Source organism: Anguilla anguilla, chromosome 8, assembly GCF_013347855.1.
Source record: "Anguilla anguilla isolate fAngAng1 chromosome 8, fAngAng1.pri, whole genome shotgun sequence".
Taxonomy (NCBI): Eukaryota; Metazoa; Chordata; class Actinopteri; order Anguilliformes; family Anguillidae; genus Anguilla; species Anguilla anguilla.
In genome coordinates, this window is record NC_049208.1 from 39,308,035 (window position 1) to 39,333,269 (window position 25,235).

The 25,235-nt window shown below is 40.4% G+C and overlaps 2 protein-coding genes and 1 long non-coding RNA gene across 3 annotated transcripts in view; 2 read left to right on the forward strand and 1 right to left on the reverse strand.

The window, feature by feature from the left end:
• cdk6 (cyclin-dependent kinase 6) overlaps window positions 1–14,033 on the forward strand; it is a 49,691-nt gene extending 35,658 nt beyond the window's left edge. The window contains exons 6-8 of the mRNA XM_035429265.1: window positions 5,766–5,816; window positions 6,341–6,476; window positions 7,331–14,033. Of these exons, the coding sequence (XP_035285156.1) occupies window positions 5,766–5,816; window positions 6,341–6,476; window positions 7,331–7,477 (334 nt within the window). The 3' untranslated portion in view covers window positions 7,478–14,033. The remainder of the gene's footprint in view (window positions 1–5,765; window positions 5,817–6,340; window positions 6,477–7,330) is intronic.
• LOC118233472 lies at window positions 257–7,566 on the reverse strand. Its single transcript, XR_004766531.1, has 3 exons — window positions 7,482–7,566; window positions 1,173–1,251; window positions 257–360 (listed from the first exon to the last, which is right to left on the reverse strand). It is a non-coding gene; the product is annotated as an uncharacterized LOC118233472 (long non-coding RNA).
• Window positions 14,034–15,529: 1,496 nt separating the features above from the next.
• On the forward strand, window positions 15,530–24,675 carry fam133b (family with sequence similarity 133 member B). The gene is made up of 11 exons (XM_035431500.1): window positions 15,530–15,699; window positions 16,582–16,679; window positions 17,158–17,236; window positions 19,937–20,089; window positions 20,186–20,218; window positions 20,570–20,638; window positions 20,916–21,014; window positions 21,810–21,863; window positions 22,006–22,092; window positions 22,469–22,519; window positions 23,902–24,675. Exons 1-11 carry the CDS (start codon window positions 15,676–15,678, stop codon window positions 24,034–24,036), a joined length of 882 nt encoding a protein of 293 aa, XP_035287391.1. The 5' UTR covers window positions 15,530–15,675; the 3' UTR covers window positions 24,037–24,675.
• Window positions 24,676–25,235: the final 560 nt, after the last annotated feature.

Sequence of the window (25,235 nt, forward strand, 5' to 3'; positions counted from 1 at the left end):
AGGATAAGACAGTCAGGTTGTAAATTTGGCCAGGGCAGGATGGAGGCTCCTAGTGTTTGCTGTGAGGTCATTTAATGACCCGTCACTTCTCCTGAAAGGCCTCAGCATTTTAATTTGCAGAAAAATGGCAAAAAAGAATTGCATCATTGCAATCAAAAACATTGGGATGTATTTGGTTTGATTTCATTTGAATTTTCTCATATTTGCAATGGGAAGAAAACGGTAGCACCTGTGACAGTTTTGGGAAGACATTTTTAACAACACACTGCGAACATTTCGGGAGTTTTTTTTTCCAGCTGTAGGAATTCCAGGCTCTGTCCGGGAGGCTCTGTACACAGACTGAGTGTAAAATGATTATGGCTGAGGAAGAAAAATATGAGGTTATGACCCAGGAAATAGTCATTTCTCAAAAATGTTAACCTGCGACTTTGCTCTTTTCTTGGGAGCCACAGAACTGGCTTGAGTGATATTTATTTGAAAGGTTGGCTTTGAGATTACCATTCAGATTCATCTTTGATTTCTCAGCTGTATTCAGGCACAGTGATCAACATAAAATAATTTTACTATTATTGTTTTTATTATTTTAATAAATCTCTTTGCATTCAACAAATACTTTACCAATGCTTTTAATGAATACAATACAAATATGTTAAGAACTTTGGGGAAAATATTAAAATTGCCTTGAAGTTGTTGAATGTTAAAGCCAAACCATTTTGTGGCCTTATCATTTGACCAGGACACGGGGGTTAACACCCCTACTAATTTCAAAAAGTGCCATGGGGTCTTCACTGTGGCTGAAGGCAATTTGGATCATCCATCTTCTTTTTTTTTAGAGGACGACAATCTTGAATAATAAAGTTTGTCTGTTTTATTACAAAAAATCCTATATTAAACCACCTTACACATTTTTGTTGTTTTTGCATATTCCAGAAATCCAATTTATTTTGAGATCCAATAGCTGGAGAATGTTGCTGGGGTGTAGTCATCAGGCCTGTCAAGATGACCTCAACAGGATGTGTTTTATAATACATTAATACATTTAATAATACATTTCCACCTGGCCTGGCCTTTTAGCAATGTGGTAATGTTGCGGCACTGCGGAGTGGAACACCAAGGACACATTCCCCAGTCAGGCTAGCAAGCTCTTTGCCTCCCCAAAATGTGGAGCTCACCACAAATGTGTCAACAACAGGAGTCAGGACAGCAGGGGGGAGCCCGCAGTGAAAGTTGAGGCCGGTGCAGCCGTCGTACCTGTCAGGGGGGAGGGAAGAGCACTGTAGCGGGACATTCCGCCTCGCCAAGAGGCCCTGCCTTTTCCATCGTTCAGTAGCGGTACTGTGATGTGGAATGGGTGAGCAGGAGTCGGTTCCCATGTCTGTAGCAAAAGCACTTTATCTCCTTGAAAAACCACTGCTCTCCACAATAACATGAGTTCTTCTTATTCCTGAACTATCAGCTACCCAAGGTGTTTGGATCAAATAAAAAATGTAATATAGAGCACTTATACATATTTAAATTCCTAGCCAGATTTAGCTAGCATATGCATGTATGATACATGATTGAATAGTAATATCATATTTATATAGGAATAAAATATTGGGTGACAAGTGTGCCAGCTATCGACTTAATGCTAGCATGATATTAATAATATTAATAATAGCCAGGTGCCACCTTTCTAACAAAGCACAGGTTAAAACTCCAGAGTTATTGGATTTAGAGACGATCACTTGCACATTGATCTCGTCAAAATAACGTCTTCCATCTGTGCAGTGGAAACAAAACTCAGCATGAGGACACAGAAATGAATGACTTACTGGTTAAGTATGATGCTGCTTGGGATGTAAGAGTTTTATACAAGGTTATAATAAATGAGGAGTGAAGTACTCTTCGATGACAGAGCTTGAGATGATGTCTTATTGGCTGGCTGAAGTTTTGAGCTGGTGTGACGTTTGGTACTCAAAGGATATCCTAAAATGGACAATGTTACCGTCTTTTATAGAATGGCAGATCATGGCCATGTTCAATATGATAAACAGTACTTTTATCACACTTTTTTTAAAGGTATGCCCTGCCACCAGAACAAAGCAGATGTTACTAGAAGTTTCTCTTTCCCTGACAGGTACCCAGTACAGTTTACGCCTAGTATTTAATCACAGAACTAGGATTTATAATACATAGATATTCCCCCCCCTACACAACTGAAACCCTTCTGTTCAACATCATGCTGGAACAGTTGTGTACATGATGAGTCCCATTGTATATCAATTTCTGAGAGAGGTTCAGCAGCAATTCATGGGGAAAATAAGAATCACATGACAGTTGGTGTGTGTTTCAAGACATTTTTTACTTCTGTGCTTTCTGTAGTTCCAGAAAGTTTGCAGGACAGTGCCTGTTGCCCCCTGAAAAAACGGTTGAATTCCGCTTCCGGTCGGTTCTGGAACTGATGTCATTTGTATGTATCAACATTTTATTGGAAACAATGCTAAGCATGCGTGACAATGTGGCTATTCACATTGGATCTGGTTTGGACAGTCTTACCATTATTAGCCTGCTGGCTAAAGCACTATAAGCTAAGTAGTTAGCTAAAGCAAGTAAACTGTAGTAAACTGTAGAAAGGCCTATATGATAGGCCTAGTGCAAAGACGAAGATAGCAGGGCAGCAATGCTGTGGGGTTGATCAGGAACCGTAATTACAACTGCCATACTGCCAGTCTTACAAACAGAAGCACAACCGAATCTTCACAATGCATTCAAACCATGAACATTACAAGTACGACATTTCGCCAATTTGAACTGTGCCAAATTTAACATTTGGCTTTATCACTTGCAAGTTAGCAGCTGCCTGCAGCTACAGAGCATTGTTAGCTAGCGTCATAGCTGATACAACTACATAGGCTTAGTGAATGAATGTACCAGTAACTTGTATATACTCATGCGCAAAACAATGTCCTGGAGTGGAAAGCACTTGATAGCATTTTATCCAATAAGGGGTTGACCGGAACTGACCGGAAGTGGGGGCAGCAGGTTTTGCACTGACACCTGCAATAGAAACAGCAAACTGCATGGCCTCAATAAAATTCTGAACTGGAATCCGGAAATGATCGTGTGCGTTTCCGTCGTGAAGCTAAAGAGGGTCACCTATTACTGAAGGAGATTCCAGGGCCCGACTCAATTGTCTAAAAAAAAGCCTTTTTTTTTTTTTTTTTAATGACACAAAGGCCGTGGTGAACACTTCAAGGCCTGTTGGTAACGTGAGGAGAGGTGGCACGTCTTCCGTTGGCACAAAGAGCCGTGAAACCACGCCGTTGCGCCGCTGGCCTCCCGCCAAGCCGGCCGGAGAGCGAGCGGGAGGCTCTTTGATCCCTGTAAAATGTGCTTCTTTCTTTCTCTCTGCCGCAGGTGATTAAGATAACGTTTTTAAAAGCCACCTGCTGCAGATTAAGTGCTTTTCAGACGCCGCTCTCAGCGTCCGAGCGGCCACTCTGACTCGACGACTGCAGAAGGAAACAGGTCCTGTAGATATTCATCAATACTTTTAAATTTGAGCTCAATGACCAATGAAGAAACAGCAACAAATCTGCCTATCTTGGAAATGGAAAAGCAATATAGCTATTCATGCCGAGAGCACACCGCGGAATATGGTTGTGTTCCTGAATTGCGTTTTCATTTGAAGGTGGTCCGTGTGCATTTGGATGCTTCCTTATAAATGGGTGTGTATATACTGAGCGCGTGCGAACGTGTCTGCAAGCACAACGGTTTTATCTTTTTATGAACATTCTGATGTGCTGAAACTAGCCAGTAGAAATATATGTTCCGTAGAACATTTTCAGAAGTCTTCTGCATGTGCTCGATTTACTACGCCTCATCTGTGGATCATACAGGAGAATGTGTCGTGTTTTTTCCTGACTATTTAGCATCGTCACAACAGATTCTGGGACCCCTGCAGCTAATACGCTATTCTCGCTCCTGTCACACATCACCAACATAACCTCTCCCTTCCCAGAATGCATCACGTGCGAAGCAGGAGGGGGTCGAACCGCGCCGTGAGCGAAATGCGAACGCGAAGCGAGCGCAGGTCTGACGGTCCGGGGGTTGTCGCGGCAGCGCTAACGGCGCAGCGCGGAGCCCGCATTCCTGTTTACTTTCTCACAGTTTCTCAGGCGCGCACGTGTACGCTTTCCGTGGGAGACGTCGCCCCAGCCGCATTCCGGGAGGCGGAGCCCCTGGAATGCAGGATACGAACGCGCGGCCGTTAACAAAGCGTGACTCAGCCGCGTGTCCGAGCGCGATCCCATTCAACCTGTTGGCGGCACGTCCCCCTGCAGCCCGTCCTCGCCTCGGGAAGCTCCGGCGCGCCGTGAGGTCACGCAGTGCCGCACGCTTGCGTTCCGAGGAAGAATGTAAACCTTGTTTGAAGCGTCTGATTAATTCAGGGGAAAATCGCTCTTGGGGGAGAAAAAAAGAATTCCTGCCAAAGTATTTTGGGCATACTTGTTTTGGCATGACACTGCTTAAGGTTATTTTAGCAAAGAACTGGTTTGGCCGATCCCTCTGATGAAAATCATTTGCCTGTCGTAATGTAAGGATTTGCAACAACAGATCACATGAATCCGCAGATTGACTACATTTTCAGTGTTTGGAAAAGGGGTTGGTGGTTACATGAAATGCTGGGTGTCTTGCTGCAGATGCGACATCTAGTGGTGATACTTAACTGTGAGGGAGGGGAATTTCGGCCTGCAGCTGGTGCTTTTCTCAGTGAGGCTGTTTTCACATTCCCCTATTTTAAGCTGCCAGTGGTGGCCCTCGAGTTATTGCTGCGCCAAATCGACCCTGTTCAAGCATCACTGCAGCTTGACCACATGCACTCACGAGCCAATGGGTTATCCACGCTGCGGAACGCGCAACACTGCGAGAGAGCTGACCCCGATCAGGAGAGAGGCGCGTCTCTTGCCGATGGCGGCTAGCTACCTGTGGGCTACCTGTGGGCGCTCTGCGTGCGGGTGGGAAGAGACAGAGCAACGCTTCTCCGGGGAACCGCCCCCCCCCCCCCCCGGGCGCCTGCCGGACCGCGGACGTTCGTTTCCTCCGACGTTTAAGGCCCGGGCCTTTATTACTGCAGCCTATGGGGAGGACGGCCGCGACCTCGATTACAATGCATTCTGGGCATACATCTGACGGACTCCCCGCTGTGGTGTCGTCTTTGTGCGCGTGCGTCGTCCGGTGACAGTGTGTGCGACCAGCCTATTAAGGCCGTCACAATGCCACCCTGCCCATTCTCCACGCAGGAGGATTATCATTATGCAGGATTAATTGCTCCCAAAACTGTATGTCCATCTGTGAGTTTTTGGAGAGTTTTCCGAAACACTGGAGAGAATGTGAATTAAAAATTCAGCTGTGAATGAAAGCCAGTCAGAGTGCCTGGGCCCTTATTGTTTTATAGGATTTGTATTTAGTTTTTGAAATGGTCTAACTTTTTAATCAAGTTTCAGGCTTGATTAGTTTATGCAGTTTCTGTATTGTTTTCTTACATATTCTTGATTTCACATGCTGTAATTTTCAGGGGCAATCCTTTTGGGTACTGTTGTTCTGCTTTCAGGTTTCTGCTTTTTTTTAAATCAGGTTTTAGGTTTCAACTTACTGTTTGTACAAAATAATACAAAGATCAGCAATGCAGTACTGCAGCGTACCACAGTAAGTTCTGGAAAATGGTGCTACACTGAGTTGCACTTAACTCAGTAGTGTTGTCCCTGTTTCTTTATTATTAGGCCTCTGTTTCGCGGAAATTCTGATGTTGATCAGCTGGGCAAGATTTTTGAGTGAGTATCTCGTCATTCTCATATCCTCATTCTCTGCAAACACATTCATGGCTTGTGCCCACACCTCAAAGAAAAGCATGTTTTAGTCACCCTCTGAATGTATAGTGAATATCAAACCTGGGTATGGAACAATAAATAAGCATTGTTGTTGTTGTTGTTGTTAGCAGTGGAACTAGTGCTATAACTAGTACTTGTCATGCTACTGTTTTTCAAGGAACAGCATGCTTTATATGATAGATATTAGCCTATTTGGCATGCATGAAAAGGTTTTGATTTTCTATTATGTTAATATTTTCACTTGGTATTGTAGCAGTCTCAACTACCAGTACTTATGCTGGTCACAGACCAAGAACAAAAATGTGAATTAGGGACATTTTGCCACCAGCTCACTGTCATCATGTGGTACTATGCCGTGCTATATCACAGTGGCACAGTGCCATTCACCTTCCCTGCCTTGTTGAAGGCGTGTGTATGAAGGAGGAGGGGGCTGGTAGCTCAGTACTGACTCACGGGTGTGTCTGCAGTGTGGTAGGGGTCCCCAGCGTGGACGACTGGCCCCAGGAGGTGGCTCTCCCACGGAGCGCCTTCGCCCCCAGGCCCCCCCAGCCCATTGGAGACCTGGTTCCGGATATCGACGAGCTGGGAGCTTCACTTCTGCTTGTAAGTGCCTCACTGAGCGGCTTGTGGCTGCCATTTCTCTTTCCCGTCACAAAGGTTGAGTGGAGATTGCAAACTGAGAGAAGAATCTAAAGAAAATGGCTACATTGGCTACATTGCCCTGCAATAGATCGTCAGCCTGTCCAGAGTTCATGCCTGCCTCTCGCCCAATGCACTCTGGGATAGGCTCCAACACCCCCACAACCCTAACCTGGAGTAAGCGGGTATAGATGATGGATGGATGGATGGATGGATGTAGGTTACATTATTAATTTGCTGTGACAGATTCCAATATACAGGGCAGCCTGCAAGTCCACCTGTACTATATGTAGTTTCTTTACCGGATGCCATAATCTTGGGACTTAGAGCAATGTAGCTAAAGCTCCTTACTCAAAGCTGTAGTGTTAGCACACCACATGGGATTTTAATGAGCAACCTTGCGATTACAAGCAAAGGGATAACTGCCTTGACCATGACGTTCCTCTGTGACCCATTGATTCATGGTTTGGCGTCGAATTTGGAGTGTGCCAGTACCGACTGTGGCCGGCAGCCACGTAGGACAGCACACAGCTGGCTCTGGCATCTCCCAAGACTTGGAGGGTTTCAGACCAATTGCTCATTGGTGAACCTCACTGGTCTATCGGGTGCCTGTGATGTCATAAGAAGTAGCAGCTGACATCATGCCCTCCAAAGAGTAATGAGTTGTGGTAATGAGTGCTAATAAAATACAATTGGGTTTTAAAGCATTGAAAAAACATTTTAAGAGAGATCGAAACCGCTCTGGCCTACAGCCCTCTGGGATTAAGCAATCGTATGCAAACTGTACTATATTAACATGTGATTCTTTTCCCACACAGCAATTCCTGTCTTTCAATCCTGCCAAGAGGATATCGGCCTATGCTGCCCTGTCCCACCCATACTTTGAGAACATGGAGAGTAGCAATAAGAACTCCCAGGAGCTCGCTAACAGCCAGTCACCCGTTGAAGAGAGAGGAGCCAGCTGAATACCTTGAAGGAGATCGCAGTCTTCCGCTTTTTCTGAAAGGGATGAGCGAGGGAAGTCTTCCACACCGATGAATGCTGCTTTGAGAATACCTTACTCCAGCTATAAAAGCAATTCATTTTTTTATTTTTTTATTTTTTTGGCCCTCAGATGCTTTTATATAAGAATCAATGCAACGAACAGCGAGGCTTACATGTGCTGCCTGGTTATACTCTGGATGTCCAGACGCTGCTTTTCCGCTGCCTTTTTGAAGAAAATGCTAAGCAAAAGCCAATCCTAACACACACACACACACACACACACACACCTCTTACTGCCAGTGATCTCTCTTTAGGGATTTAACTTGTACAGCTGCTTTGAAAAGCCCTCTTCTCCACCCACGCATACACACATAAACGCCAGGGTGCCTTTCACCTGTACAGCTTGCTGCAGTAAACCTCCTTTACCGTACATGTACAAACAAAATTACACACACATACACACACACACAGACTTATGCACAAACCTACCCCTTTCGCTGTCAAAGCTCCTCTGTATGGCCTCTCTGATGACACACACACACACACACACACACACATACACGTGCGCACACACACACATACACACCCTCCCTCACATTCCATCTCTGGGAACGTCTCTGATATCAGCCCCACACACCTTGCCTCCCTCCCAGGACGTGTTGCGGATGTGAATTGATGAAAACTGGCATCTCTGCCACCTGGTGGCCGGCAAGCTTCATCGCAAGCCCGAGCACCTCACAACCTGGACATTCTCCTCATGTCAATTCAAATATACCCAACCGTCATTCAGAGCATCCAACAGCTGACTGTCTTAAACCTTTTCTACAAAGAGTGCTGCATAATATTTACTGTTCCTCTTGGGGACAGCATTTTATTTTATTAATAATGCTGAGGTTGGGGCAATGTCTATCCATTTTCAAAACCAGACTGTCCTCTTTGGAAATATGTTAATACACTGGGCGTAGATCTTGGAACATATGAACTGAAGTAGAATTATTCATACACATTTAAGTAAAATAATAATATTAAAAATAATTATTTAGGTATTTTAGATATTTTCTTCTTTTTTGTGGATCGTAATGTCTTTTTTTTTGTGTGATTTTGTCTTAATACATCTGATCTAATGGTAGAGCAAGACGCTCTGCTACCACATCTCTGTAGGTTGTTAGAAACCTCTCCAGCTTCATAAGGAATAGTCAGCTCGTCACTGTTGCAAACAATCTGTGACAGAAAAGGTTTCATGCAGGCATATGGGGTTCGGAATGAATTTGTATGAACGTACAGTAAGTGATTGGTAACAGTGTTAGTGGTAGTGTGTTTTACATGTGTAAAGTGAAAAGCATAGGTATAGCACTAGCATTGGTAGTGTTAGTACAAGGAAGTGAATTGGTGTGGTTTGATAATGAAGCATTTGCATGGGTGGACAGCTCAGTGGAGCTTTGTTCAGAAGTGTGTCCCTATTTATCATCCACATATCAATGGGTTGGATATTTTGAAACAGCACTAAAACTCATGAGACAGTTGGACCTAAATGAATCAGACCAAATCATTTTTAGGAACTAGTGTAGTGTAGAATAAACCTGAACATAGTCTAGTATTTACCTCCAAAAACCTACCATTTATATTTTTGAAAATTACAAAGAAGAATGCACATCATTCCTTAATTAGTATTCAGTAATATAATATACAGTGGTCTCATTACCAGTAGTCCAGATTGCATTTGTCTACATTTCATTTAATTTTCATTCATTTTGCTGTAAGTGTTTGATCTTAATGGTAAGGGAGAGTACTAATTTTCTAGAACCATCTAGATGTTGACAAGAAAGGACCCAATAATAACGGTAATAATGAACGACAGTCTATGACAGGCCAACCGGAAGCTCAGAAGGAAGAATAGCTCATGATTGGATGTGGTCCTCCCTGACCATGACCATAATCCAAAGGCGATGACACATTACGACATTCGCTAGTGGATGAGGTTGGCACTGACCGGGCAAGGAGGCTGATGAAAAAGTGAGCAAAGGGTGGGTCAAGAAAGCAAAGGGGAAAGCCAGTAGAGATGAAACAGTTCACATAAACCGAAACCGCTCTGTATTCTATTCTCAGGATTAGTTTAGGAAACAGAAGACAACAGATAACAGAAGACTCACTATGACAGATTTTGCACATTCAGTTTAGTGAAGGACGTTCAGTGCCACCTTTCAGGTTTCTCTCATAAGGATGCAATTACTGGTGATACTGTGCTAAGCTTGTCAAGTTCTTGGCAAATTTAATGCATATCTTATTTTCACATACAATGGATGCAGTGGTTAATATTTCACTTTAACAGGAAAATAATGCAAAACTGTAGTTTTTTTTTTTTAATTTTAACAAGTGCTTCGCAAGTTTGTAAATAGATTCAGTAAGAGAGGACATATCAACGTAATTCTACTAAAAACTACAAATTCTATGCCTGTCATACTAATCATTTTTTTGATATTATGGCACTCGGACAGTGTGACACATTCCATAATGATGCACAAACCTTTTTTAATAATGTAGTCTTTGATAATAAGTCTTTGATTATGGCTTCTCAAGCAACTCAGCTCTTTAGATACTGAAGACTGCTCTGCTCAGCTTTCTTCAACTAAAGCAACAATAACAAAACATGTTTTGTCTAGATGATTTATTCCTACATTGTAGGTATTTAATTTATTACAGCAGCAGATGCTAAACAATTCTGAAAATAACTAAGCTTGTGTAAACTGTGTTATTTCAGTGTTGATCAGTGATTAACAACAATTTCATATGTGTGCTGTTAAATATCTCAAGCAACACAAAGTAATAACTGAATGTTTTTTATTCTGGTTGGTTTTATGATGCTTGTGGGTAATTCACATAGCACAAAATACAGTCAGATATGAAGATCCAAATTTGCATGACCGTATATTTATGTTTCATACGTATTCACATCATATTTAGATGTTGGGTGATACTTTTTCCCTTGCTGTTTATGAAATGGTAGGGAACAGGTGTTGCACAACAGAAAATGGTTGCATGGAAACCTGGGTTGTGCTTTTGCTGGATTTCAACACGGTTTTCTCAACCGCATGTTGTGGTCAGCCTACGATAGTACATTTTCCCCCTTTGTCTGTTGTGTATGCAGGAAATTGATAATGGAGATGGAAAGAATGACTTCGGATGAATATGCTGCACATGACTTTTAATATTATACTTTAATTCTCTACAGCTCACTCTATGTTCAGAGTCATTGTAGGAGTTAATCTTATTTGATAATACGTGGCAGAAAATATTTATTTACATGTGTAATCAAATATTTAGTGTATATAAAGGGTAGGATGAACAAACATTTGCCTTTATGAATCATTTGATCTGTAACATAATTTTTGGTTTCTGTGAATGATCACCACATCACCAATAGCAAAGTAATGTGGTAAAACAATGCCACTGAACAAGTTGTGGATGTGTGCTATCTGGAAGGTTTTTACACCTCTCTTCAGCTCACTAGCTGAATTCTATTTAAATTAATTTTATTAAGGCATGATTAGATGCTTTCTAACAGTTTCGCTCTCCATATTCCCTTTCATTTTATCTCGTAAAATACGTTAAAGTGTTTGGAATTGCCCATATAGTGAACTTCTTGTTCACTTCTGTTATATAATATACACAACTGTAGTCTTGTAGATTTTGATAGTTAAGAGGACAGCACTGAGATATTCTAAGGTCTCTGAAAATGTTTGTTTCCGGACACATTGTTAATTTCTGTCTAGTTTGCTGTTATTTAGCTAAGGGACATTAAGTTGTACATGCGTTTTCAGAAGTGGTGTAAAAAAAAATGTCATTAAGCATTTTTACATACAGACAACAGACCTTCAAAAATACATTTTTTACAGTTTTCTTTTGTATCAGTGCCACATATCATTAATGTTATTTTGGAAGGGGAATTATTCATATAATTTAAACCATTAATGTAAAGACAAATTGCTGTGTGGTTGAACTGAATTCAGGAATTGATAAATTGCAGTTTTAAAATATTGTTTGACTTGATTTTGTTTGGAGGATACTGGCACTTTGCGTTAGTTTAGTGTTTATCCACAAACAAAAACTCCTGAGAGCCCACAATTTCAGTCCCTTGCATAATCTTGTTTCCGTGACATTATTGTTTTTGAGTTATTTATTGATTTGAGGGGATTTTAAAAAAACATTTATATTTCTTATTTAAAATTTTGTCACAAAGGAGGCATTTGCAGGTTGTATGTTGTGAAGCGTAAGTGAGTTCACAGGTCCAATGATTTTGTGATGATCCTGATTTCATTGCTTGTAGGATCATTTCAATTGAGGCTAAATCATTTGTGATCATGAATTGATTTTAGCACTCGACGTCCCTCTGTAATTAGAAAATGGTTGATATTTATTTTAAAGTAAATCTTGTTGAAAATCCATTACAAGCTAAAAGGCTCTGGTTCCTCCGATAATGAACTGATGTACTGTTCTCTGTGTGAAACTGTCTCTGGGAGGGACTCTGGAATCAGAACAGCGTCTTCTCCAGTGGGATAGAATGGCATAGATCTGGTGCTAGCACACGTTTTGCTGTACCCTTTCCATTTAAACTTGAATGTAATCCCAAAACCTTTTAGCCCACACATGGTGCTGTAATGTGGCTTGAATCTTTCATTAAATGGCAGTCATACAGATTCTTTGAAAGACCGTGGTAATTGTTCTGAAAACCATGAAAAAGCTGGACCATGCGAAATAATGTATCATTTAAAGTAAGGTCAGAATTTGTTCAAATGTACTCAAATTCATATAATCATGCCTCAGCAATGGTAAAGCCGGTCTTGGCTAACTTAATTATCTTGTATTACATCAAATTTAGGCTCACATGTCGGCAACTAGGAAGATGACCAATAATTTGGTGGCTTCACTTCTGAGGTGTTTCTGAGATGGCGACTGGTCCCTATCTTGCACCAAATTAGGCTTTCGGCCAGTATGTCTGTTCAAATGTGTGATATATGGCTGATCTACTTCTGGGGTTTAGTCATCTACCCCAACAATGTTACAATGATGTCATTTCTCAGTTTTTTCCTCAGATATACTGGGAATCTTACTGCATTTGATCAGATTTTCAATTTCACTGGAAAACCTCTTTCTTAGTACATTGTATTATTATATTTCATTTATGTTGAATAAATGTTATAAAATATATATTTGCATTGCTGTTAAAAGCATGATTTTATTTGAAAGCAGTGGTATATTGTTTATGTATTAGCATTGTGCTTGAAATAGGCAAGAGACAAAAATATTAGGTTTTTGTTTTATTTCTTGCAGGCAGGCAAAAGAGTGAAATTGGTGCTGTGAGGGCATGCTTTTAATATGTCCATGCTTTTTAAAGTATCACGCATTGTTTTAAATCTGAATCGGTGATATCTGATTAGTCATTTTTAATGTTAATACTGTATCTATTTCATGCCTTGAGCATATTTTGCAGTATTGTTCAGTAGTTGCATATTTGTGTAGTTCAGTTCAGTAATGAAATACAGTACACCAAATTTATAGCTGATGATATGCTTAAACAATTATCTACTTGTGTTTAACTATTTCTTGTCTGTTGCTTTTTTTTCCAAGTTATGTACTAGTAAGTTGGAAATGTACATTTTGCTTTTGGTATTTTATCAAAGCAAGAAACAGGGGTGCTTTTATAAAGTAGTACCTTGTGTGGATGTGCTTATACTTGTAATAGGATTTAGAAATTCAGTTTAACAATTGTGATGTATTTCAGACATAATACAGCTTTTTAAGTGTCCAAATGAAAATGTGCAGAGAACAGTCAAAACAGTAATTGCCAAGTAAAGTATCACATTACTTTGTGTAACAATAGCCATGTACACTTAGTACTGTACCATGTGTGCTGGTTTAGTGTGCTCATTTAGTTTTAAGGATGTGTATCTTAGTGCAAACCAATTTCAGCCTAACCTAATTATGTAGATGGAATAACATTTTATTATTAGAAATATGTGTTCATCTTTGCAATTCTTATTTATACCACGTAACCTGGAATTGGAAACAATTCATTGGTTGACATCACATGTATTTTTGTCAGAATTGTTGATAAGAATGTTGTTTTTTTTGTTGCCAGGGAACCAAATGATTGATTATTGATAAGAATGTTGAATGACCATGTAGAATTTATCATTGAGAATGAAAGACCATGTATAATTTACCATTTAAATAGGGCAACAGTGCTGATATTGGATTTTTAAAAAATGTTATTTCCTTTTCAGGGTAGGTGGGTGGGTGGGTGTGGGGGAGGGACACATTTTTGTGGGATTTTCTTTAAAAGGGTTTTGCTGCTAATTCTGTATCATGCTCTGGCCCAGTCCTTGTAAAGATATAGCCAATCAGACAAGACGAGACAAGAGAGGCGAAAGTGCTGCCCATGAAAAAAGCTGCTTAAGTTTATGCTTGTGTTTTGTAGCTTCAACTGCTGGACATTTTTATTTTTGTAAAATAAATATTTCAGTGTGTGAAAAGCCTTGATTCCATCTTTTTCGTTCTTCTTGTTCACTCTCTGTATCAAGTGTCTGCTTTCCCACAACGTGTAGAGCTGATGACTAGTAAAAGTGTAACAGGGGTAACAATTACAGTATAGGCCTATGTCAAATGAGAATATAGCAATATACAGAGATGGGCATGGGAGTTGTTACATTTTTTTAATTGATTGAAAATATGTAAAACTGAATGTATGTATGTACGTATAATTATTATTACTATTATTCTCATCATCATTGTTATTATGTTGTTGTTGTTGCTAATGCTGTTTTTCACAGAACTACACATTTTATATGATAGATCTTTACCATACATGCAAAGGTCTTGATTTTCACTTGGTATTGCAGCATTCTCCAATACTACTAATTGTTGTTTTTGCCTACCTACAATTAACACACCAGACAAAGCATCGCCCGAGATCATGCATGCTAAATTACATGACTTCAGTATAGAGGTCAATGAAAAAAAAAAGACAAAACACTTCAAACGCCTCGCACCCTGTGACACTAGCCTACATTTTTTGTGGGTTCGAATCTCGGCTTGGGGTCTTTCTGTGTGGAGTTTGCATGCTCTCCCCGTGTCCGCGTGGGTTTCCTCCGGGCACTATGGTTTCCTCCCACAGTCCAAAGACATGCAGGCTCTAAATTGCCCATAGGTATGAGTGAGTGAGTGAGTGGTGTGTGTGCCCTGCGATAGATTGGCGGCCTGTCCAGGATGTATTCCTTCCTCTCACCCAATGCACGCTGGGTTAGGCTCCAGAACCCCTGCAACGTTGCTTAGGATAAGCAGGTATAGATAATGGATGGATGGATGGATGGATGGAGAATGCAGCTTTCACTTGTATGAACTGAGAAAGGGATGGGCAACAACAACACACAGAATGCTTTACAGTTCTCACCCAGACAAAGGCGAATGTGGCTGATTTACAAATCCATTCATGTGATTTTATGTTCAAGAGCAGTGCTATGACTTCAATTAATGTTGTCCCTTTAGATCTAAGGGTAGATCCGTTTTGGAAACATATTTGAACAAAAGGCACACATCTTCCAAACTCCAGGAGACATGATAGCCTCTTAATGTTTTGTTTTGTTTTTTTTGACAGGGGGAGAGAAAGAGAGAGTGTATAAATAGAATAACTAAAATTTTAAATGCATTTTTTAAAATATTAAATACATATGGGCTATTAAATTTGCTTTAGTAGTTCAAGTTAGATTTTTTTTAAAATTATCATAAGTAAAGTCCCACTGTTGAACTGATTCTATCTGCAGTAACAGTGCAGACATGAAATTGAAAATAACTTAAACAGTCCTGTTTTAATGTAATGAATAAATGCACTCTAAAAACAACTTGGGGTAAATTAGAAAGGAAGAGGTCAGGGAAATGTGTAGTATTTTGGAGAAAAATCTGCCATTATGCATGTCGTTGGATTGGTAAATAAAAAGAAACACATTCGTTGTCCGCTAGATGGCAGGCGTCCCATTACTTGTTAGTCATTTTGAGGCAGTCTGTTGCTGGAGCCAGTCTGTTAGCCAGAAGAACCCTCGATTTGCTGGATTGACATGTAAACAAAATCCCTAGCTAACGTTAGCTAGTTCATTGAAACAAATGAAGTCAGCGTGAGATCGACATAATGGGGAAAAGAGATAACAGAGTGGTAAGTACATATGTTAATAAAACTGATGCATATTATGCAAGTGAATTAATACTGATACGACATTTTCGCTGATAAGGCACAACCTGTGCCTTGAGCGCTATTATCCGTTTTTAAGAAGCTAGCTCGGAGAGCCTGGGCCTGCTTTAAAAACTATGTTAGCTAGGCAGTAAACCGCTCAAGCGGGTTGTCTGCGTACTACGGATAGCGATCACATTCCCCTAATAACTAGTTAGTCTTGCTTTATGTAGCTACCTCAGTGATGTGACCATTTTAAAATGTTTAAATAGATAGCAAGCTTATTACCATGGCGTTAACGCAATGTTATGCTAACGTTTGCTAGCTACATTAGATTTCCAATCTTAACATTAGTCTGTCTATGTCAAACAATACAGTATCATTATTTTGTGTGCGTCTGGTTATAGACTAATATTTTAGCTAGCTATGTAACTAGCTGGCTGTCTCACATACGTCGTATTTGTCTTGTTAACTAGACTAGCGAGCATTACTACAAATTAGCTAGCTAACAAGCTAGCTAGCTACCGACACTGTGTTAGCTAGTCTAGCTAACTGCCGTTGGTTTGCAGACTGCTTTGCAGCTATTGTTGCTTTAGTAATAAAATTAGCTAGTTAAGGTATTCCACAGCCTTTTCTAATCCAGCTCTTTTTCTTAGCCATCGGGCCATTATTCAAGTTGCTTTCATGGTCTCGTAACGTTAACTAGCTACGTGATCTGTGAAGGCAGCAGTAACTTTAGACAAATATGGCTACCTAATTCAGTTCATTGAAATCAGCTAACTAGTTTTCTAAATTACTTGTTACTTCTAATGTTTATAACAGTATTGGTTTAAACCGTGCGGTTATCTCTGTATGTTTATATTACAGGCTTATGTGAACCCAATAGCTGCGGCCCGAGCGCGGGGACCGGCGCCTTCTTCAGGGCCCACCATACAGGACTACCTGAGTAGACCTAGGCCCACATGGTAAATGTACCAGTAACAACTCGCTCTCACAAGATTTCTAAATTACTCAGTTGCCTGTCTCATGCTAAACATTATTGTGCTATTTGCATGTATTTCCGGACAACCTGGCATGCTAGCTAATTGATTAGTCAAGTGTCCAGTAGGAACGCTCTTGTTCTGCCGCAAGATTTGAAATCCTATCGTGAATCTAAATTACAACTGGCAGTTTCTGAAGGCTGGTTGTATTACAGTAACCAGTCAAATATGATAAACCCAAGTTTCTGCTTTGCAGCATCGTGGTGTTTGTGCCACACTAGACTGAATCTGTTTTCAGAAATGCTGAAGGTTTTCTTGATTCATAGTCCCTTTCTTAGAATACTCTTGTTCCTTTTGATGAGAGAGACCAATGTTCTTCTCTTTAGAGTGGCTGTGGGAGTTAAAACCTTACTTTATTTTTGAGGGCATTTGAGTTGAATGTGATACCACTCTCACTTTTCAGGGAAGAAGTGAAAGAGCAACTGGAGAAGAAGAAGAAAGGTTCAAGAGCACTGGCAGAATTTGAAGAAAAAATGAATGAGGTATTGTATTATTGATTCAGTTTTACATTCCTAAATCAGCAACTTTACCATTCAACAGTTAGAGATAAAATAGAGGACTATTTTAGCCACATTTCCACCCAAAGACTTTTAGTCCCAGGAACTACTTTTCAAGGAACTAAAACGTTCCTTCAGCCCATTGTTGTCTGCGTTTCCACCGCGGTCTAAAGTCCCGCAAAGATTAGGCAAATTAGTCCACTGACATATGAAAAAGCGACGTTGTCGGTCCATCTGTCGTATGATTTCTTCTGTAACCCCATACTTCCACCAAAGTAGCCTACATTATTTTCTAATAACCGGGACAGCCCGGAGGGGTTTATTCCACTTATATACAACGGGTTACCAACAATGACTATATATGGTTACTTTAGTATTTATTGTTTTTTATCGATTTAATCACCTGAAATTGAAATAGTCTTCTGCTTCCGTTTGGGCATATTTTACTGTTTTCAAGCAAAACTGTCATTGGTAGTTGGACTTGGACCGTTGTTATGCAACAAATAGGATATAACAAGCCAATAGTCAGATTGTAACTGTTTTATATATCCTCTCAAACACATTCATTATGTTTTTATGCGAACATTCACTTTCATGTCTTGACATCCGAGGCGACAGAATGCATTCACATTCCACAAATAACTGGCAACAACAGCAGGAAACATGCACACGTCGTAAACAATTTGCTGTCGAATTGATTACTTCGACTCTCATCGTCAATTCCATATAGGCTAATGGCAAAATGACAAGAATAGAACGAAAACTTGGACTTGCGTGAAAATTTAAATTAGCAGTGGTACAGCCACCGTTTGCTTTCCTTCAAAGTTGCTGCTAGCCAAGCAGCGAAGTGTGCCCTCCAGATGCAAACCATGCACCATAAATTAGTCCATAGTCTTGCTGGTCTTTTTGTGGAATTGAAGAATGGCAGAGTAAAATTATGGCAGTCTGAAAAAGCAAAAGGGACGATTACTAGAATTAACCTGTTGTTTTACCCTGACAAAAAGTGTGGAAGGTGATTTCTAGTTTGCTTTTACTGTATCACCAATGTAAATTACGCAGAAATACCGCATACCTCACATAACTGTATCAAACGTTTTGAGTCAATTATAACAGGCCAACAAAGAAAATCCGGAAGAAAATATTCAGCAACCAAATTAAACCGTTTGAATGTTTTGGTACGTAATATGCTGTCCCAGCACGAATGCTGAACATTTTATAAAACGAATACTAAAGCAAGAAAAGAACAGAAAAGCACACACGTTATAATTCCAAGATGTTGGCAGGCTATAACCAAAAGTAGGCTACTGCGTCGCATAACATACAAAGTTTGAATTCAAGTTATGAAAATAAATCGGTTTGCGGCTGCAGATTTTTAAAAATGGCGGTTGAAATAAAACACTGCGAGTAGTCGACCAGTCAGAAATATTCAGCGCTTGCGCCCCTCCCCAAAAGTTCCGGTACTTTTGGAAAGTACTACCCCTCGAGCAGGGTTTTTTTTGGGGGTAAAATAAAGTCCCGGAACTTAATTTAGACCCTGGTTCCTGCGGTGGGAACGCAGTTCCTCAAAAGGTTCCTAGTTCCTGGCGAAAGTTCCTGCGGTGGAAACGCGGCTTTAGTCCGCTGACATATGAAAAAGCAACGGCTGTTTTACACGTCATTTTTGCGCGTGACTATACTACAACGATGATGCCATATAAAGCGACGGACAGGCATCATTATTCGTGCGACACTGCAACAACAGTATTAAGCATGCAGGAGATTCAAGCCAAGCTATTGCGGAGATTGACCGCCAGATGACTGAGTCGGACTCGCGCCACCGCGCACAAAGCACAATAAAAACATTCCAAAAGAGAGCCCTTCCATCCACAACAGCCTGCAGGACGATCGAATGCCAGCCCTTGCGGGTGAAATACTCTGTGTGTTCCTGTATTCCTCCGGTCCAAGAATGGGGATGTGTGATCCATCTCCACACTGTGGCAACCCCCATCTGCGCTCAAAATATGTCGCCATTTCCTTTAACTTTTCACTGTTTGGGCGCTGAATATCTTCTGCCATGAGTACCTTCTCAACAGAGGAGCAGAAATCGTGTACACAGTGACACACCGTAGTAATGCCGACTCCAAATAAATGAGAAAGTCGTTAAGTTCTTCTGCTGGTTTGCGGCTGCAGATCTTTAAATATGGCGGTTGAAATAAAATGCTGCGAGTACTCGACCAATCAGAAATGTTCAGTGCTACAATCCCCACCCCCAAAGTTCCTGTGCTTTTGGAAAGTACTACCCCCCGAGCAGGGACTTTTTGGGGGGTAAAATAATGTCCCCGGAACATAATTTAGACCCTGGTGGAAACGCCTTTTGAGTTCCTCAAAAGGTTCCTAGTTCCTGGGGAAAGTTCCTGCGCGGCTTTTGTATGATGTGTATAAGTCATTATAATTGGTAGTAATGTTTATAACATTGTTAAATTATTTAGGTTTTGCAGCCAAGCACCACATCAAATACTATTTGTAGTACATGTTGTCAATTGTTTTAGAATCATGTAACCTGGTCTACCCATGGATTCACCCTGCAATTGCTAGCAATCCTAAATTAGTTTCTTGTAGAGTGAACAAATTACTAATATTTATTGGTGGAATTTTTTATTTGTATTTTTTATTCTCAATCAAATCATTTTGTGTCCGTATCTGTAGAACTGGAAGAAGGAGTTGGAGAAAAACAGAGAGAAATTACTTGGTGCAAGTGAAAGTAAGAAGGACAAGGATAAAGAAAAAGAAAAAGAGAAGAAATTACCTGGTGGGAGTGAAAGTAAGAAGGATAAGGATAAAGAAAAAGAAAAGAAACAGGTGAGTTGCTATTGCCCTGAAAATAAATTTGCTGTTATGGCTTACTGTAGCTGCGGCCACAGTTACACGCCACTTGCTTTGCTTTTTCGTCCTTAGAAAAAACGGAAGGAGAAGAAGAAGTCCAGCAGGGTGAGAAAAGACCAGCATACCGTACTGGCTGACTGCGCTACAATGTGCCGTGATGTATAACTAGAAAAATGTAACATTTGTTTGGTGATTCTGGTAAAGGAGTCATAGGAGGTATTTTTGTTGGCTTATCATTGCTTTTGAAGCCCGTATCAAGCATTCAGCAAATGTTAAGGGTCATTGTACCCTTATGTTCATTGTGTGATATTTTATATGTTCCTTGATGGGGTTTTTTTTTTTTTTTGTTATCTGTATTTTTTTTTTTTTAATGCTATTCCTAATATTTATTGGTGTTTATTGTATCTTAAATGACTGAAAATCTAATAAGCTCTGCTTTCATTGTGTTTGGTCAAGCATTCCTCGTCTTCCTCCTCTTCATCAAGCTCTGATTCCTCTAGCAGCTCCTCTGATTCTGATGATGAGGTAAGTAGGTGCTGAGGGCTTACTGGCATGGAGGTTTCGAATCTATGTCCGTATTCAGAGGAATGCCTTGCCGCATCATAACGTGCCCGGAAGTCTGTACATGCAATTTTAAATTTTTATTCATTTATTCATTCATCCATTTAACTTTCTGGCGTGTTTGCAGTAGTTTCAGTTTGTTAACCTGCTGTGAAGGGCAAGTGGTTTAACTTTTGGATCTTATTGCCATTAAGTCTCTTAGAGTGAAACCTGGACTTTTTTCTTCTTTTCTTTTGAATAGGATGAAAAGAAGAGCGTTAAAAAGAAGCGGAAAAGGAAGCATTCCTCTGCCCGGAAAGCTTCGGAGGGCTCCCTCTCAGAGTCCGAGTCGGATAGCAAGGTACCCACCCCCACTGCGCGCCCATGTATTGGCTCAATTAGCAGCTAACTTGTGAGTAAGGGGGTTGCCATGGTATAGAAGCTGTTTTACACCATTTAAAAAATTGTAATAGTCACATATATTGACTATCTGCAATTGGTAACATTTCAGTTACAAAAAATAATCAGAATCAATGTGAATTAATTGTTGTAAGCTATGGGTAAGCTGTGTTGTAAGGTTATTTTTGTTAATTTGTTTTCCAAGTGAGCTGTTGTGTTTCTTTAATCTAATTTTATGTATTTTGATTAAGTTGTTTTTAAAGGATGTTCCCAAGTAATTGTATAAATCAAGATTGTTGTTAGTCTTTTCAAATCTGCCATTGAATTAATATGTAATGGTATATGATGCTATGTTTACAGGCAATGAAGCTTAAAAAAGATCATCCTTTTTTCTGAAAAAAAAAAAAAGTGCAGAAATTTTGGTCAAATGCTCTTTTTCTGTCTATAAATCTACGCCCACTTTTACATATGATGCGTGTGTCTACCATTTACCTGTACCTGATTCAGTAAGTTGGTGCTTGTACTGAAATACTGGTATTTTTGTTCTGTAATCCTTCACTGCATCCTCTGAAGGCATGCTGTTTTTCTTAGAATTTGCTAGAACGTTATCTTGGTGTGCCTCAATGCCAAATAGTGCCTGTGAGGTTGATGTTGATGTAGTGAGTCAATGACCTGTATGTGATTTCTCTTTGTCTCAATTAAAGCTCTAAGAAGTGCATATAGGTAGCTGCAACCCATCTTGTTTTATCTTCTCTAGGAGTCTTCCAAGAAGAAAAAGAAGAAACTCAGGGAGGACCTGGAGAAAGAGAAGGTCATTTCTCCCCTGTGAAATTAAAGTAGTTGACCCGTCACTTTTTCCCACGGAGAGTTTGTTGATTTCATTCCTGTGTAGTACAGTTCTAAGTGTGTGGTGGTTCGGTATATTCACGGGTGGGAATGTGTGTACCTAACAGGATGGCAGCCGGAAGAAGAAGAAGGCCGAGCGCACACACAAAGGCTCCTCTTCTGAGTCCTCCGCTGACTCGGTAATGGATGGAGATGTAAGTACTCTCCACCGAATCGCTTCTCTCCAAATCACCTCTGTCCAAACCGCCCCTTCCGAAATCAACTCTCTCCAAATCTCTCACCAAATCACATTTCGCCAAATCTTTTCTTGGCTTGCCAAAGTCAGGGGCCACCTGCTATTCTCTGTGATCGTTATTATTACACATCAGGGATTTTGGGGACCAAAGTCCTCCTAAAATTTTAACTAATTTTATTGTATACCTCATTACCCCCTACTATGTTGCCTTAAGCTGTTCTTTTTACACTTATTAAATGATAAAACTTTAAAAATCTCCATTGCTGCAAGACCATTTTCCCCCTGAAGAATAATTGTTCTCACTCGCATCCCATAACCTTTGAACTTCTGTGTAGGTGGAGTCAAAGAAGAAGAAGAGGAGCAGTGAGGAGAAGGAGAAAACTACAGTAAGTTGGTTATGACTAATGGCACGTAAAATTTGAGGGTTCAATTTGAGACTTTCAGGTCTTTTTGTCTCAGTTTGTATGTAAAATTTAAGTTTTTTTCCAAATTTTCTCCTCATTCACTCAAGGTATGTTCCACTTTTTTTTCTTTTTACAGTAGGCGTGTCCACATGTAGGGCTGTAGTTGGGATTTAACGGTACACAAAAATCTTGGTTCGGTATGTACCTTGGTTTTGACTTCATGATTTGGCACATTTTTGGTAAAGCGGAAGAACAAAACAAAATGCGAAATACAAAATTGCTTTCCGTTTATTACGGCCATATAACTGGCCATAATTTCTGGCTGAATAAAACAAGGCACATTAACACCAAGTCGTTAGGGGGAAGTTTTGTGGACTTCTGAATTTAAGTTCGACAAAAAATAGTTCTGCGTGTGAGTTAAAGCGAGATGAAGTGTTTGGTTTGCAGCGCATACCAAAATCCGATACTACAGTATACTTTTTGGTAGGAATATGTGTACAGTTACATCCCTACGCACTAGCACTTAATGTCTGGTTCAAAGGGTTACCCACAGTCTCAGCTTGACACCAGTGTTGGTGGAATATGATTTGCGTTTGAAATCCTGGTAGTGCAGAGGGATATTTAAAGGGTTTATTAGTTTGCTAATTGGGCTGTAGGTGGAGGAACTCTCGCTTAAGCTGCTTGCACGTGATCAGCGTCAAAACACTCTGCGCTGTGTGAAACCATTATATGTCTAAGGAGGGAGCGCTGACACCTGTTGAGTTGGCACCCTGAAATTCAAATCATTTGAATTTGACCTTTTTTGAGTTTGACCTCTCGTAGCACGTCCAATCACACCACAGCTTTGTATGAAGCAGGCAGGTGTAAACATGGATGAACAACTGTAAAAACTATTTTTGGAAGAAGAGTGTTGACATTTTGGGATAAACCCAGGATTTTCGGTTTCATGAAGAGAGTTGACAACTTAGCCTTATACCACAGACACTGCTATCACCACTTGTTACAACTCGTTAGCTACAGTTTTCCAAACCAACGGCATTCCTGGATGGGTGGGTTCAACAACTGGCGGCACTCGATTCTTCTTGTGTAGTCACCGCCTTCCTTGGCGTTGAAAGTGGCTTTGGTGTTACAAAATCACTGTTGCCAAATACACAAGTGATGCCTCATGAAATACAGTGGTTACTGGAATCCAAGGTAAACATTTGCAATTTTTTTTTTGGGGGGGGGGGGGGGGTGTTCACGTGCTTCAGCGCTCCCTGCGTAGCAACGATGCGGTGGCGTAGCATAGCTGCCCTCTTCCACAAACAGAAAAGTGGGAAGTGAGACATTTAAAAAAAAAAATTTTAATTCTTGTTCGTTTTCAGGAAAAATCGAAGAAGAAGAGAAAAAAGAAACACAAGAAACACGGGCGGAAGAAGAAGAAGGCCTCGGGCTCTGGGTCCGAGCTGGAGAAGCGCCCGGCGGCACAAACGCCGGAGACGGGAGCGCACGCTGTTTAGGGAGGACGTTTAACAATACTACCAAAAAAAAACAACAGCATCGTCAACCCCCTGCATGACGGAAGACTTTTCCTGGCGAGCGAGAAGCTCGCCCCCTGCTCCTCAAGGGTTTTATCATGGGGACATTTCACGTTTCAGTTACTTTGAACTTTGCAGTTTTTTAGAGGAAAATTTTCAGTCCAAATAAAGGTCATGTTACCAATATGATTGTCGAGAGTGGCTTGTCTGAATGATTCCTTGTCGATTTGAAGCATAAAATCGGTTTTCTGTGGTATACGAGGCCCGAGACTGTTGTACTGCAGCAGGGAACTGCTTATTATGACCTCTTTGCTCTTCAAAGGTGGTTAGTGATGACTTTCACTCCAACAGGTCTTTCACAGCTGTTATGTCTGCAATTTATGTTATTTTCTCATGTTTCAGTTGAAATTTTGGAGTACAATAATTATGTGACTTCAGTATGCTTGTATGTGCTGTGCATGTACCTCCATCAGGACTGTTACCAGCCTCATATTGAAGTTGGAATTACAAAACTTGGTTAGTTATAGTTGGTGGAGACATGTTTGGTCCTTTGAGATTGAAAAATAAAAGATGGTGGATAATTCTAAAGTTTGACATGAAATAAAATTATATTGTAGCACTTCCCAGACTGTTTAAATATTATATATGAGCTGTGTGGAGCTGGGGAAATGGTGAAACAGAACTTGTTCGGGAAGCAATCTGCCTGTTGCCCACAACCACGTGCAAGATTGGTGCAATTTAGCGCAAGTTTAGCTGCCATGTGCTTTGCATGTGATATGCTGGAAGTACCCAAAATTGAGCAACAAATGGACACAGTCCCACAAAACACTAGCTGCATGAATTTATGAAAGGACACAAAATTATTTATTTTTTTAAAACTGGCTAAATCTTCATCTGTAGCATGAGTTGCAGTGATTTTATTTTATTTTATTTTATTTTAATCCTGCCAAGATTAAAATGGTGGCACCTCGGGATTGATGTTGGGAACTTTTGGGGTTTCATTCGGCATGTTTGAAAAATGAATTGTAAACTTTAAAGTAGTATTTAAAATGGCCTCCTGTTGTATGACAGTCATCTGAACAATTTAAAACTTGAAGTAGAAATCAGTGCTAAAAGGAGGGACTTGAAAATGAATTGAAGCTTGACATTTTAATTCTACAGTTATAGACAACACCCTTTCA